General features: G+C 37.0%; 1 protein-coding gene across 1 annotated transcript in view; it reads left to right on the top strand.

Moving 5' to 3' along the window:
• LOC104132761 (pleckstrin homology domain interacting protein) overlaps window positions 1-16,454 on the top strand; it is a 116,653-nt gene that overhangs the window by 37,166 nt on the left and 63,033 nt on the right. The window contains exons 8-12 of the mRNA XM_035901497.1: window positions 383-483; window positions 620-660; window positions 1,786-1,884; window positions 3,985-4,138; window positions 4,917-5,051. Coding sequence (XP_035757390.1) covers window positions 383-483; window positions 620-660; window positions 1,786-1,884; window positions 3,985-4,138; window positions 4,917-5,051 — 530 coding nt within the window. The remainder of the gene's footprint in view (window positions 1-382; window positions 484-619; window positions 661-1,785; window positions 1,885-3,984; window positions 4,139-4,916; window positions 5,052-16,454) is intronic.

Here is a 16,454-nt window from a genome sequence, read left to right on the forward strand (position 1 = left end):
AAATAAGTGGATAAAATATCAAAATGACAGAAACTTACTTTCACAAAGTGTATTGGCGCTTTAGTTCCATTCAATTTGTGTTAAGATTGAGGCTTTCAAGGGCTTTGTTGCAAACAAATTACTGTAGTTAGCTACTCTTTCAGATATGTCTGCAGATACATATTTATCTGACAGCAAATGTGAGGTAATTCAACTGCAGTTAACTTTTGAGTTTCTAAATCTTGTTTTCGCTTAAAGGTCAGTTACAGGCATAGGTGAAATGAGACACAGCTATAAATTTAAGGGAATAAATTTAAGTATTCAATGTTACAGCCGTTTAAAATACTGCAATAACATTCGATTGCCCTTTTTTCTTAAAACTTGTCTGTTTGTTTTTTCTCAGGTGGGATGTTTTTGGCCACTGGGAGTACAGATCACATCATTAGGGTTTATTTCTTTGGATCAGGTCAGCCAGAGAAGATATCAGAGTTGGAGTTTCATACTGTAAATACTTTTTAAAAATTACATATGTATTTGATTAAAATATTTTGGATAAATTTGGAATAATGCTTGATTTTTTTTCCTTTTTTTGTTTTTTTTTTGTTTTTTTTGTTTTTTTTTTTTTACTCTTTTTATATAGGACAAAGTTGACAGCATTCAGTTTTCTAATAGTAGTAGCAGGTAAGCTAGCAGTTTATTTATTCAGAGCTAATTTTTTTGACCTTGTAGACATTTATAAATATCAATTTTTGGAAGTAGTTATAAAAAAAGTTCCTTTTTTTTGAGGTTCATCCAGTAAAATCATCTATAATTATTGTATTCTCCCTGTATTGTTTTAATAATACTCCTTTTTCAGTTTTACAGTTGTTTTCATTGTAATGAAAGATTAAAGTATTTTGAATTTGCCAAAATAAAGGCGTATAAAAATATTTGAAATTTATTCTTAAGAAATGTATGTGTATATATATTCACATGTAAAATACATGCATTTTTAGATATATTTAAATCTTTTTTCAATTAAGTGACTGCTGGATACAGGAAAACTATCAAACTAGGTCTAACAAGATCTTCTTTAGCTAGCCTAATGTGTCTTAATGCTTCACTTTAAGTTCTGGATGTTGAATGTGAAAGATGCTAGAGAAAACAGTTGAGTTTATTATGAACTTTCTGACACTTCATTTAATTGATGTTCTAATGTACACTGTTATTATGATGCAAATAGTTGTAAACCAAACTTCATTGTGCTCCACCCACCTTTCTCCTCCTTCTACTCCTGCACCCCAAAAAGGGGGAAGAAAAAGGTGGGTGAGAAACTCAAGCTGGGAAACACTAGCTCAACATGCAGTGCTAGCTTCTTGGGAGTAGGTTTTGTTTGTTTTAAATCATGTCTGTACTTCTGCTTGCAGGGTTGTCCTGGCCCTTCAGCTATTTTTTACCCCTGTACATTTCTTCCTTAATTTTACATGGCATGACAGGGTCAGTTTCTTAGAGCACTCATTGAGTTACGGTGTCCCTGTGCCAGAACAGTGTTGTAATTCAGGAAGGTGCACCAAAGGTCAAAGTACAGTTAGTTTGGAGGGTGCTCAGGACAGGGAAGCAGGTGCCACTTTTTGCAGGCCTTCATTTTTTTTACAGGAAGTGTTTTTTACCTCAAACCAGTTGTACAGCATTCTGACACTACTTGGACTTCTTACTTACAGGTTCCTTTTTTGAGTTCTAAATTCTGGTACTTCAATTTTCAAGTGTCTTTTTTTTTTGTACAGATCTGCCTTTGATCTCCAAGTAACTTTTTTCCCCTTTTGTTAGATTTGTGAGTGGAAGTCGTGATGGAACAGCACGAATCTGGCAATTTAAGCGAAGGGAATGGAAAAGCATTTTGTTAGATATGGCTACTCGCCCAGCAGGGTAAGTGATGTAAAATGTTGTTACCCGGTAAATACTTGAAGGCCATTGGTATAATTTTCTGACTTATTTAAAAACACAAACAAACCAACCAACAAGAAAAAAAAGAGAAAGGAAAAAACGGTGTTTGGGGGAAGGCCTTCTTAAGTTAGTATTGCTTTAAATGCTCAATATGCTTGTCTAGCTCTTGAAGTCTGGTGAAAACAAGTATTTGACTACATACATATTCAGCTGTGGAAACTAGCTTGTCCTGATAATAGCTCCACTAGTATTTTGATTAGATTAAAAGAATAAAAGATACTCAAAACCCATTAAAGGTCAAATTTATATGGCTTTTTACATTGGTGTTTATTTCTGGAGCAAGAAAACCAGGTCAGATCTCTTGTTGAGATGGCTTGTGTTTTAGTAATACTTGAAGATCTTGTGGAATCTGCACAACCAGAAAGGTTGTGTACAAACCCAGAAATGCAGCATTGGGTTCTTTCATACCCCATGCCAGAGCAAATAAATCACTTGCTCTGTAATGGGTTCCCATTTGTTAAAATTATCTTAGAATTTACAAGGCTTTGTAGGTATGCGAAACTTCTGTACACTAGAACAAGCAACAAAAGAGGCTTGAAGATGGAGTATGACTTAGTAGGAATTTTGGCTTGCACCTTTTTATTTTGGCATGGAGGTGATGTTTTCTAACTGACATACTTTAAGAAGATTTATAATGGGTTTAAGGGGTAAACCTTTTTCCCCTTACTGATCATACTGAGTGGTTTGAAGGATGATATTTAATAGGAAAAAAAAAATCGTTTCAGGGGTAATCCTCTGCAAAAATGTCTGAAAGATCAAGAGGAGGATGGAAGAGAAGACCGAATAAGCTATAATTTAGTTAGGTGTTTAGATCAGAGGGTATCTTGTCGGTTATGGGCAGATGCAACAAAACGTCAATATAAAACTGTTGAACAAGAGTGTATAAAGCACAGGTACTTTGAGAACAGACTGAGTTACTCTCTTGAAAATGCAGCCTGTAAAAATTCTTAGTTTTAACTGATCCTGGGAAAAATAGTAATGGATTCTTCTTTATTGTGGTCACAAATACTGACCTGCTTTGAGAAACTGAACTGCTCATTTCAGTAAAGTACCTTTAGCTGAAATCTGTTTTGTCCTTTTGACTAGAGGGATAAGTGTAGTTCCAAATTTGATCTTTTCTACACAAGCACAATTTTATCAAAGAAAATGAAATTGCTGCACTGAAAGGAGAGAGTGAATTTGGCTTATAAAGCCTCCTGGGTTCTGCATTGAATCTAGGAAGGAATCTGGCTATAACTACGTTTTCTATTACTAAGTTGTACAATATATACTATTGTGTAATGTATTGTAGTGCTTACTACATGGAAGATTCTGTGTTTTGTTTGCCTACATGGTGGTAACATGCTATTGTCGTATTTGGTTGATGTTTTCCCAGAAATTAATGTACTGGAGAATTCAGTGGTGAATCATCTTCAAACCACACTGACAAAAATGTGTTTTGGGAGTATTCTGATATATTCTATTATAGATGGCTAGTGTTTGGTTTTCATAGGAATAAACATAAAATACATGCAAGGTTAAGTACCATTATTACTGATAGTAAAGTGATGTAGGGGTGGTGGTATAGTGCTAAATATAGCCTGAGAATTTAACTTGTGTAAAGATCCCAGAATACTTTCTCCATATTTATAACCACTTACTACAAATATTATTTAGGACAGACGTTCACTGGTTGACTAGTTTGGATTTTCACTCTTCAAATGCCACAACAAATACTGTCACTATCAAATCTAATTGGGTTAGGTCATGTATAGGAGGGCAGTTTCTGGAAAAACAGATCAACATATACTTTAAGATATTAAGAGGGCCCTGTAGTCATGGTTTAAGCATCTAGAATTCTTTTGTGGTTGTATGTGCTAGCTACATAATGGAAAACATCTTTCATTTCCCCAGTTTCTTGAAGAAGTAATGCTTCTATTCTTAGTAATAAAGCAAAATACAGAATTATCTTCACTTGCTAGGGGCATAAAAATGTTTTGGCAAACTAGGATTGCTTTGAAACTGTTTGCTCTTTTGTTTTAGACAAAGTTTACAAGGAGTTGAAGACAAAATCACAAAGCTGAAAGTGACCATGGTGGCATGGGACCGCCATGACAACTCTGTTATAACTGCAGTAAATAACATGACTCTGAAAGTTTGGAACTCTTTCACTGGCCAACTCATTCATATTCTGATGGTAAGGTGTTCCATCTTGATTTATCAATCCTGGGTGCAAAATTTACATACACATCATCAACATTCCTCCTTATGCTTTTTTTCTGTCTGAAGACTGCCTTAACAAATGTTTCCACATAATTGAAGTGTAGTAGAGATGTCTGTCAACTGCTTATTAGAAAATAAAGTGTTAAAGTCGCAAATAAAGATTGCTGTTCAAGATGTCTGAAACTAATTTTGGACTTTTTTTTTTTCCCTAAAGTGCTATCTTGAAGGAGAGAAGGAAACAGTGTTTCTTTTTGCCTTTATTTAATGTGACAAATGTTTTGAAATACTGTTAATGGATAAATTTTGGTTTTGTAAATTTTTTTTTTGTTTGAACAGAGACAGTTCTGCAACGTAATCATTCCATGATTACAGAAAAATAGTCTTCTAGCTAGAATAAATCAAGCAACGTTTTTACTAATGTCTGATACTTTTTTTTAACTGACAAAATAGGTAACTCTAGGTAACTAGGTGCTCCACTAGAGATGGAAATACTTCATACAAAGCTTTAAAATTTAGTATTAATTTTGGAGATGTTGTTCCCTAACTTTTAGTTATATATTTGATTCTTTATGGTTCTAAATTAAATTTCTAACTGCTCCTCTGCCTAAACAAATGATGTGTGGTCAAAGTAGTTGTTCTTTACTGGATGCTTTCATAGATTAATGTTGCAGTTGCCAGTGTTATTATATTAAATTCCTGGGTAAGTATTTGAGACAATCCTTTTGTTCATCTTGCTGTGTCTTTAATTTCAGGGACATGAAGATGAAGTGTTTGTACTTGAACCTCATCCATTTGATCCAAGAGTTCTCTTCTCCGCAGGACATGATGGAAATGTCATAGTTTGGGATTTGGCAAGAGGGGTCAAAATCCGGTCTTACTTCAACATGGTAATTATTGTGCTTTATGCAGATATGCTGGAGCAACCTTTCTAAACTTTTTGCTTTTAGTAAATACTTACGTAGGCCATCTTGAAGCATGCATTTGTGTATAGGGCAAGATCCTGCATCCAGTGAAGGCAGGAGAAATTCCTATTCAGTTTAGTGGGGCAAAGATTAAATCTGTAAAATGTAAAAAGTTGTTTCTTTGGCTGTATTTCATAGTGTCATCTTTCTACATGCTTCATCCACATGAAATTGGAGTGTTAGGTTACATTGTCAGAGATCATGCGTAAGAGACGGGGTGACAGAGACCCTCCTTTAGTGCTCTGTTTCCTGCCTGGGGAACCAAGGTGGAACTTGGTTTATTTTTGCATTACTAATTCTTAATCTGGCTAAAGCTCTTCAGGAGTCACCTGATCTCATACAATGTTGTTGTACTCTGCCTTGGCCCATTGGACTGAATACTGGTCAGCCTTTCTGTGTAGAGCTCCTCCACTTGCAGGTTTCAAATTTGGTCTGTTCTGCACTAAGATAATTCTTCTGGAAGATGGATGCAACAGGTATTTCCATCTGTTTCTTTATATTAAGTGGGTCTTGGTACATATCTTTTTCCTCAAAAAGGTAATGATGTGTTGTGCAATTCAGACTTTGTCTCCTGGAGAAAAATTACAAAAGTCTTTGTAGAATATGAAGAATCACTGAGAATGCTGAGAGTAGGCAAATGGGCTTTATCCAGCCTTCAGCTATAGTGGAATGGCAGTCTTGGAGACCAGGATAAAGAAGATCATCTGAAGAAGAGACCTGCCATAGATGTACTCACAAAAAACAACCAAAAGGCATTTAGAAATGAAGTCAAGCCAGGAAGGTCACTCTGAACCGTAAGAAAGATTTTGAGATGTGCAGTGTACAGTACAGTTCATAAAGCCTCTGAAGAAATCCTGTCAAGCTTAATGGGAGAGAGAGCAGCCTAGACTCCTTCAGCACTGACCTAGGTTCAGTATTGCTCCCTCCACACTGATTTCTGTAACTGAACTTCTGAAGGGTCTGAGAGAATCACCTTGTTACTCAGTGCTATTCACTATTACCAGTTGAGGTGCATGTTCTCATCGCATGGTTAGGTTGCCTTTCCACTACTACTTAAAACGGGTGTATGATAGTTTTCATAGAATTTAAGGTCAGAAGAGGCTGAGCTCATCTGCTCTTTATAAGACAAGTCCATTTAAGAGCTATTGCAATCTAAATTACAAATGCCTGTGACGTTAGGCAACCCCCCGAAAGAGTGAAAAATTTATTTTAAGGGTGCAGTGCAACACAAACACCTAAAAAGGGTAAAAATCACATATTTTAAGATCTTTGGGGTCAGAGAAATATGTAGACAATCAGAAGATCTCAGCAGCTATCGATCTGTGCTTCATGCTAGAAACAAATGTGAGAAAGTCTGCCAGCTGTGTGAGGTGAGGGGAATTGTAAATCTGGCAATCAGTTTGTCTCAAACCAATGAATAAGTCATATGACCTGGTATGCAAGAGAGGCATCTCTCTGCAGTCTCTGAATATTTCACCAGCTAGTCTTCCATGGCTGAGGCTTCAAAAGACTTGTGTGGAAATTGGATGTTTTCTTAGATGACTGGGCGGGGGAGATGTGCTTCTAGACCATGAGACTTGATTGCATAGTCAGATTTACAGAGCTGCAAATGTTAAGTGTTCTGGTTTACTAAGAGGAGGGCATAAATACATACAGAGCTGCCAGTCTTATCCCAGTTTCCTAACTGGCATATCAGCTGGCAACATCATTAGATTGCCACTATTAAATTATTCTGATAACTGCCGTGACCTTCATTGACTTGCTCAATTATGTCATCTCATACTTCAGAAAAATAGTGCTTGTGTTCAAGGGATGGGAAATTTTTACAGATTGGCTTCTTTTGGATCAGATAGGCAACATCATCTGGAACAATCAAACCTGAGAGTTGAATGACATAAGATCTGCTTTACTATTCAAGAACCTCTCATTATCGTTGCCTGTCAAAACAGTGTCTGTGGTACCAGAACTAGTGCTGGATGACTTTGTCGTAACAAAAGCTCCTTAAAAAAAATGGCAGACCTGGGGGGTGTTGGTTGAATTAGCAAAATCTTAAGTTACTGTTAGCTTAATGATAGTCCAGTCAGGTATTCCCATCCTAGGTGGATTGCTTGGTACATCTAAAGCCTTGTGTCAAATCCCCAAAGTAGAGTTGGGTGTTTTTAAGTTGTTCCTCCTCCTGCCCCTCCTCTGAATTCCTTCACTGTCAGCATAAAAAAAAAAAAAAAAAAAAAAAAAAAAAAAAAGGATGCAAGTAGTGTCAATCGGTTTGCAACTTAATCCCTTTTATCCAGTCAGTGAATGTGAAATTACAAAGCCATAGTAACCAAATACACTTTTTGTTTTGTATTTAACTTAAATGGGAGAATCAAAGTTTATTTGTGCCTCACTGGTTACAGATAGGTGCCACTAGGAGATTCTGGTGGTCATACAGAATGTTCTCTCCCAGGTTTTTAAACTTAAGATTTGCTATTGCATCAATTGTCACAGTCACAGTTAATCTGAAGCATCTTTGGTCTCTTTGCTGGATTTTCGACTTTATTATATTTAATAGTAAACTCAGTCCCATAAGTGACTGGTCTAAACACCTGGGTTTACTCTCAGTAAGTATGCATATATTTTATGTATTCCACATTATCACCTGTAGTCTTCACTTCACTTGATTTAGTTTTATAAGTTATGCATAACTGTATCAGAGCTCGTGGGCATTCAGAACTTGGTGACTTGAGTCAGCTGGATTCACGGAATGTGTTCACTATGCCAGGGAGTGAAATAAGTCCTGGGATGGTTTTAAATTGCATGTGCAAATACAGGTGCTTGTTGTTTTGTGGCCTGTGTAATAATTCTGCCAGTCCTGACTTGATACAGCTGCTAATGGAAAACACATTCTCTGTGGGTTTTTTGTCATTCATTTTTCCAAGGAATCAATGAGGTTGTGGCTTTGGTATTTTAATATTAAGGCAGTTTCACATGCTATGTTTCCCAGGTACAAATAAGCGTTTAGCACATTTCTGAAGAAACCAGGGTAATGAACCTTAAGTGGTTGCTGCAGCCAACTGATTGAGAGCTTATGTATTTCACAAAAATAGTGGTTTTGCTGCAGAAAGACAGTACAAACCCTTGTAAATGTTTAAATTGTGGCTTATTACGCAGGGCCTAGGTTCACTGAAGGACTTGACTGTCGTGGCATCTAAGTTATTGGGAACCAAGGTCCTTAGTCTCCCAAGTGGAATGCAATATCCTACCAAATCCCCAGTTTACTGAGCAGTGTATGACATTTAGGTGTCTTAGTGGATGATCCAGGAAAAAAAATACACTGAATGGTGGGCTGTCTATCGAGAGCCACTGTGTGATAATATGCATAGAGATACATTTGAAATGCAGTTTCTTACTCAAAGCTGCAATGAGGCATCTGGATCCCTTGTGTGGTAAGGCACCTTTCCAAGAACTGATAGAAGTCCCTGCTCTCCTAAAAGGAGGGTGCAGGAGCAGGTGGCACTCATCTTTTGGGATTGCTGTAAGTAATGTTGAGCTGGGAAATGGAAGAAATGGTTCTCTTCTTGGTGGCAAGGTGTTCAATTCAACATCTGCCACTTATCCAGGAGGGCATCTCAGCTATAAATGTCTAGATGGGACTTTTTCACAACTTTCTCTTGAAGTTGTGCTACTGTGGAGAGGTGTGAATCTGTAGCCTGTGGGTTTAAGCACTTCTAGGATTGTTTTCTTGGTACAGAAATCATGTTCTAGGTAAATTATGAAGTGGTAGAAATGGCCTTCAGCTTCAAGCTTTCAGGCAAGCTCTTGAACTTGCAGGACTCGTGCTCTGTTGGGTCATAAAGAAAAGCTGTACACCACTCAGTTGTCACAGGATCTGGTTTTTTTCAGGTTATAACTAAGTTATAAGTTACTTCTTCATAGACCTGCCACTGTTGCTTTGTTAGGAATTCCCCGGGTTGGCACTCAGATGGTATGTGCTGCAGTTTAGCCTTATGCTTGTAGGCTTTAAGCAGAAATTTCTCAATTCTGAGAATGTATGAGGGGAACTAGAAAACGAAAGGGAGTTAAGAATCTCCCAGGTCAAAAGGGAGGTGCCCAGTAATGTTAGGTGGATGCATGAGTTTTTGTTTGGTTTTGCAATTGGGTTTTTGTTGGTGTTGCAATTTGAACATTAAGTATGGTGTTCCTCAAGCCTGACCCCAAATAGCTTTGTGGTGTTACAGTGCTGCCCTTGATTTTTTTTTTTTCCCTTTATTTTTTTGGATTTGCATAGTTTCCTTTAAACGTGCTTTGTTTTAAGCAGTACCTCTCAGGGCTGAGCTCTGCTGATTCAGCCTGCTTGCAAAAGGCATTCTGTCTGGGGCCTTAGAGTGTAGGTTTGTCTTCTGGTATAGCTGATAGTTCTTGTCCTGTGAGTGGGTTGCCTTGTAGAATAATATTTTAAAAAGTTCACTAAAAGATTTCAGGATATGTATAGTCCTGTAGCTCTGTTCTTTTTTCCCCCCCTCTTTTTTTTTTTTTTTTTAGGTTTAGCGCATAGCTTTGTGAACATTTACAGGAACATATGGTGACTGCAGTTACTTAAAAGTATGTCGCTGAAAATATGTACCACAGTAGCAAGAATGAAAGACTAGGGGAGAGCAGGCATTTTTACAACCATTGTCACTGTAGAATATTGGATTTCTGTACCCCAGCGTTGAATGTAATTGTTTTACCTGAATCTGATCCCTGACACAGCAGATTTTGTAAGTAGGCATTGCGATTATTGCACTGGGAAGCTTGTGTATTAGTTGGTAAAGACTAGCCTTATGATGTTTAAGAAATCCTTGTGTAATGCAGAAATTAATCAAGTAGGAATACTGATGCCTTTAAATAAACAGTGGTTCTCCTGGTCAACAGATTTCCAAAAAAAACCTCAAACAAAGCCAACAACTGAAAGATCTTTCATGACTAGGTGTTGCTCTTCAGTCTTAGTGGATGGACTTTCATTGCAAGTTGCAACTTTGAGAAGTCAGTCTTTGCTGTAGCCGGTGGTAGGCTTTCTTACGTCTGCCATGATTCACATGCCTCAGTGGCCTCCTGTGTGCCTGAAGACCTAGTAAGGTCAGACTTTTGCTTACGCATAATCTTACTGTGTTCCTCCTAGTGGTTGTGAAGAGCTCATTTGGAGTGATTCTTGTTACGCTACCTTAGCACTAAGGCAGTCGTTCTGAGCACTGTCATGTTTTAGCGAGTTTTTTGCAACACACTCTGAGTGGGTGGTACTTCTGGAATGCACTTCAAACTCAGTGCAAAGGTGCCTTTACTCCTTTCATTGTATTCTGATGAATGCTTTGAAATACGGATACAAAAAGAATGTTTTTATGATCCTATGCTAAATTCACAGATCTGAATACTTTGAAATCCTCCTGCTTTTGCAACTTACTTGCTGAAAGGCTAAGCTGCCATAGCCTTTGACACTTAAAGGTCACACTATATATCTCCAGCTGTTGCAAATTTGATGATGAGTCTTTTTCTAAATGCCAAAGCACATTTCATCAGAGCTTATAGAATACCATGAGCGTATTTCAGAAGTGCATTACAACTTGAGCTCTGTAAACTAGTGATTTGAAGCAACCTTCCGGAGGAGGAGGAAGAAAAAGATATTCCTCACCAAACCTACCTGTTCTCCCCCTCTCCCACCTTCAGTGTCCTTTGAAATGACAACTAACTCTAATACATTTGTGAAAGAAAAGTTTTTATTTCTCCCAGAAACACTACTGTTCTCTTCTGTGCCACTGAGTAAATATTGCTTGCCCTAGAAATCGGTTTGGTACTTCAAAAATAGTGGGTGATTTCTTTCGGCAGTCTAACTGTTACTGCTCAACTGCTGATTGTCGTTCTTAAGCTCTCAGCCCTGCTTTTATGGAAACCATCAGAAAATAGGGAAAAAAACCCCAAACTTTAAAATTGCAAAGCCTGAGGGGGAGGCTGACCTGCCTGTTGCATCAGTGTTAGAGAAGATACAGGGTGCAGTTGCATCTCTCGGCTCTTTTTAAAAAACTCCGATCCTGGGGCTAAGACATGCTTTTTCTTGAGACCTAGAAGGATAACAATGTCTTTGATAGCTGTAGCTGCTGTAAGGTAGGGTGAGGCTTCTTACAGGTTTTCAGGTGTCCTAAGAAGAAATTGTCTTTTTTTTTTTTTTTTTTTTTTTTTAAAAAAATAACGGGTATATTTTCATCTCAATATCCTAGCTGTTTGCTTTCATTCTAGGCACTTTTCTGTGGAAGCTCATGAGGAATAGTCCCACAATTTCATGTAAAATATGTTACTTATATTTTATGTAAGTAGGCATTGTATCCAGAACCAGGAAGCTTGTGACTTGCATGTGTTCTTTCCAGGATGCTTATTAGCAAGATATGATGAAACTTAGACCTTAAATATTAACTTTTTTTTTAAACAAAGTAAGGACTTAAACACTTTTGCATTTATTTCACAAAATGTTAAATAGCTTATTCAAAGATTTGGCCAGGGTGATGGGCATTTATTAGAAACCATACGTTAAAACAGGTACAGCATAAGCAGCTGAATTGGAAGGTGTCAATTTTCCAAAAAGTTAAAGTTTTTGCAGTTGCAATTTTAATATCAATTTAGTAAGATGTGATTTTGTCCAACTTAATTTAAAATTGTCAGCCCAGAAGCAAATTACTTGAGATTTTAGGATAAAGTCTGGATTTAACTGTGTAAATAAAGTTATATTTACTTTTTTGTTCTTTTTTCTTCTAAAGAAAATTTGTGACAGCTAAAAGAAAAATGGGGACAAAATTTCTTGATCTTGGAGTTCAGAGGTTAAAGGACCTCTTACTAGAATGTTATGTAAATAGTTACAGGTCCTTTCAGCAAGATAAAGTTAATTTGACTTTGCATTATATTGCAACAACAAAACTTAAATGTACTTGTTCCCCTTAACAGGTACACTAACAGGGAACAGCAACAATGAACTCTTGTTGAACGTACAGTACAAACAGGCATAAGCTACTTTATCAATGGAACTAACGTACCTATAGGCCGATCTTTTTGCTTACATTCGTGGTTGGAGTTAGGAAAGTACTGCAGAAGTTAATAATCTTTGAAAGGAAAAAAAAAAAGCTTGTAGCCTTGCAGCAGGGTAAAAACACTAATGAAACCGTGAACTTGTTAGCTATGGAATTGTTTGTGTTATGACTTCTTTTGCACAGCAGTGAATGTCTTCTACTGTCTTACCAAGTTGACCAGAAGCTTGGGTTGGCCTCTCCAATGACGTCTCAAATTTGGTGGGGCAGTACTTGTTATCTGAAATACAAAAATGCAGAGCTCTATTTGAGAAAGCTGGTCAGGATTTCATAATAAGACTCAAGACTACCTACTTAGCATGACCAACAAATCGTACTTTTTTTATTACAGATTAAAGAGAAAGTATCTCAAAAGGGGAAAAATACCCTAGCTTGTTGATGTAGTTTTCAAGCAAATATGCTTAATGCCTTTCTCAGTGTTACTTAATTTTTAGAGAAAGGACTACATTTTCTTACTTAAAAATTCATTATAAGTTAATTTTAAGTTTCTTTTTTAATCTCTATACATCTATGTCAGGTACATGAAGCAAAGGCAATTGTGTAAACAAAGCTTGATTAGACATTTTTGAAAAGCTGTAGTGGTTATATCTGGGTATTCCTGAGGTAACAGTTGTAAAGAACAAAAGTTTTGCTTGACTAGAAGATCTCTGTGTCTGTGCTTGAGAAGATAAAACTCCAGCATCTGCTTTTCACGCTTAAGAGGGTTACAACAGGACCATGTTTCTAACAGTTACCACTAGAAAAGTTAGGTAGAAGAAAAGGTACATTGGAAGGATCTTGTGATGATGCAGGACTGCTCATTAAAACAGTGTTTACATACTACTCTACTGCAGTAGCTTTCACTAGACTATGTTCTAACTCTCTGTGCAGTGAAGTATGTAATGCTTTCATATGATTAAAAGAATAGAACTTGTTTGTGAATACTCACAAACTTATTTTTAGGTCCCTTGATTTCCTGACCCATCTTAAAGTTTATACCCAAACTTTTTATGACTGTTCTATAGTGAGGAAAAAAAAAGGTGGCTCTTCGGTCCTTAGTTTTCCTTTTCAGGTTGCTTCTTTCTTGAGAAGCCTTGGGCTCATGAAACAAAAAATGGATTTGATATGCTTGTTTTGAAGGTGATCTCTGAAATTCCTTTATGTCATTTGATTGCCTTTGAAAACAAATGGAGTAATAGAATCACCAAGCAGATACTAACCTACCTTGTAAGGGTCACCCTCTTCGGTTATGTGACAGTGATAGTTGTACAGCTCTAAAGTGCTGCTGCTATTTCAAATGGTGTCGTAATGAAACAGGTTATGCTGCTTAGAAAGGCTGGCACAAAATTGGGAAATGTAGTGATATATATTGTAACAAAGCAATAGTTTTTGAAACATTAAGCTTGTTTTTGAAATTGGAAATGTGTACTGTCACGCATCGGAGAAAGCTTGAAGCAAGTGGATACATTTGTACTAGTTTTGCTTTACATTCACTATGTGAAGTTACCATGGTGACTATATGCCGTTTCATAGCCAGATACTAGTTAATCTCTGTAAAACTGTTTTTGCAGATAAATGTTTTATATATTTATATAAAAATATAAAAAAACCCCACAAACCCAAAACTAAACACCACATGTTGGTGTTAAGGTTGAAAGTTCTGGCCATAGACATGAAGAAATAAGGACAGGATTGCTGAAGCCAATGTCTGAGTTTTTTGTCCCCAAGTCTATAGCTAGCTCATTGTCTAATTAATGCAAAGTTATCTGGTACTATTCCTGGTTCTATGCGTTCCTTTCCAAGTGGGTCCTTCATTACTTTTATAGGATGTATGGTAGTTGCATTGCACAGTTCTTTTTCAAGCTTACGCGTTAAGCGTCAGAAAGTTGGGGAAAATGCATCTTTTGAAAATTTTTAATAGAAACACTTTATTAGCTTTGTGAGCTTTGGATATATTGCAGATTTATTTGAAGATACTAGCATAAGCAGTGACTGAAATTTCATAGACAAAACTTGACCACAAGAAGGTCAAATTCAAGCAGCCCATAAGAATTTTCCTGATTTCTACAATGGAAATGGTAGAGGGTATAATTCTGATCCTAGTTGAAGTTAATGGAGAGTCAGCACTACGGCTGAAGAATCAGACCGTCTGGATGCAGTGATGTGTTAGTTGCTCCCCCCCACACCCTCAAGTCTCTCTGCTCCCCCCACACCCTCAAGTCTCTCTGCCCTCTTCCCACATCTTATATTTTTATATAAATCAGTGAGAAAAATCGGGAACCCCCATGGAGGTGATCGTAGTAATGTATTTCATGATGGAGATGATGTCTAGTTTTTGTGAATTTGGACACAAACATCCCCTGTTAATGACTGAATGTTTTAGGACAGTTTAATCTTTGTTTTGCTTAGAATTTACTGTCAGTGTTATGGCATCAACTGATTCAGGTCAAAAGGGTTTCTTCCTGCAAATTGTCAATCAAGCAGAGGCTACTGAATTGCAGTCAGATAATTCTGTGTGCTCCTGTTCCTTCAGAGAGCTGGTTGTTGACTCTCCTTTATTTTTAGCTTTGAATGGACACTTCATTACAGGCAATTCCTATGCTATGCCTCCTTTTGTCTGCGTATCTTAATGTTTTTCCTACCCCATCTTCTGTGATCTGATCTTTGGCTAATCTGTGCGAAGCGGTTCCTTACTTTCTGATGCTACTTCTACTTTCAATGCAGCCTGATAAACTCTGAAGCCCTAAGAACATTATCATATCAGTTAGAACATTGTTTCCTTTTTGTTAATCAGTAAACTTGCATGGCCTGCCTACACATTTGTTGGCAGCTACTTGATTAGTTTTAGCCTAAATAGCATACCAAAAAATTAGAGTCCCTGTCAGCAAAACAACATGGAAGATCAGATTCCATCTAGGACAGTTCAGCAGAATGCTCTGTACATGGATTTTCTGCCACATGAGGTGATTTTTTGGCCTAATGTCTTAAAGGGCATACTGCTTGCTCATATGGACGATGTAATCTCCAGTGTTAACTAGAGGTTTAAAAACTGTTATTTCTTATGTTGTGGCCTTCATAAAGTCTGAAGAGACTTCCAGTTTTGCTGGGATTGTACTTCTAGATCAGATTTTGTAGTCATCTGAAATACAGAATGACTCAGAATAAGATTATAGATGCATTACTTTTGAAGTGTAGTCCTACTGAAATGGTTTTGAAATTTTTAAGAGGTTCCACCTTTCAATAGCACGTAAGAGCCCATCCTGAAGAGCAAAGCCAGCATAATGGTCTAGTAGTCCAAGTAGAAGCCAGTAATGAGTTTGCAGGATGTTTATTAGGAAAAATTTCCTTTAAAAAAAATAAATAAAAAGCTGTAAATACTTTTTATATAGCCTTTAGGCATCCATACGGTGGGTGATCTGTCAGATCTTTTCATTGATACGTTTATCTTTCAAGATAAATACAGCATTCCTGAATTGATAACTGACTTGGATGGTAGGAAGACAGAAACATTTTTCATAAACATTTTACTCTTAATTACTACTTGTCCTCTTCCTACCCTTTGTTGTGCTTCTGGAAGCCCTGTTGGTTTTGGTTTTGGTGTTTTGCTTTGGTTTTTTTTCGAACTGGCTCTAAAAATTAACTGTTCCTTTCCACTCCTCCAACCCTGCAGCAACCTCTCCTAACTCTGCAGAAAGTCCATAGATATTTTTTGGTTTACCATGGAAGCATGCTGTGATCGGAGATTGTTCCTTAAAGCAAAGGAGAACATAAACCTGCAAAGAACTTTCAAAGTACTTGGAGACTGATTTGAGTTGAGCAGCTATGATGTGTTTTCAGCACTTAGGAAAGAGGTTTTATGTTTAAATAATAAGTAGTTAACTTTGCTTTTTTGCTAGTTTTAGGAAGTTGTTCTAGCATATTTTTGTTGCGATTTGTTAGAATATAAATTTCAGTTTTCAGGTTTGAATGTTGCTTGTAACTGATTTTTCATTTGTTCTTACGCATTTTAGTAGAGTAGGTCTGTTCCTGCTAAAGGCCTTTTTGTATACAAAACAGTCCTCTTTCCTTAGTGTCCATGTGAAGAACCTGAGCTCTTAGGTTTTCCATTATCATGATGAGTGGAAACATTTTTCTGTAGCTGTTCCACTTAGAATTTGCTTATCTTGAACATGGGAAGCAAAAATTAATGTGTATTGCTTTGGAAGAATTTGTTCTTATCATTGTCTGCTTGTTTAGTGCGTGTGCTTTTTCTCTTCTGGTA

This window comes from Egretta garzetta, unplaced genomic scaffold, assembly GCF_000687185.1.
Source record: "Egretta garzetta isolate BGI_Z169 unplaced genomic scaffold, ASM68718v1 scaffold9, whole genome shotgun sequence".
In the NCBI taxonomy this organism is placed as follows: domain Eukaryota; kingdom Metazoa; phylum Chordata; class Aves; order Pelecaniformes; family Ardeidae; genus Egretta; species Egretta garzetta.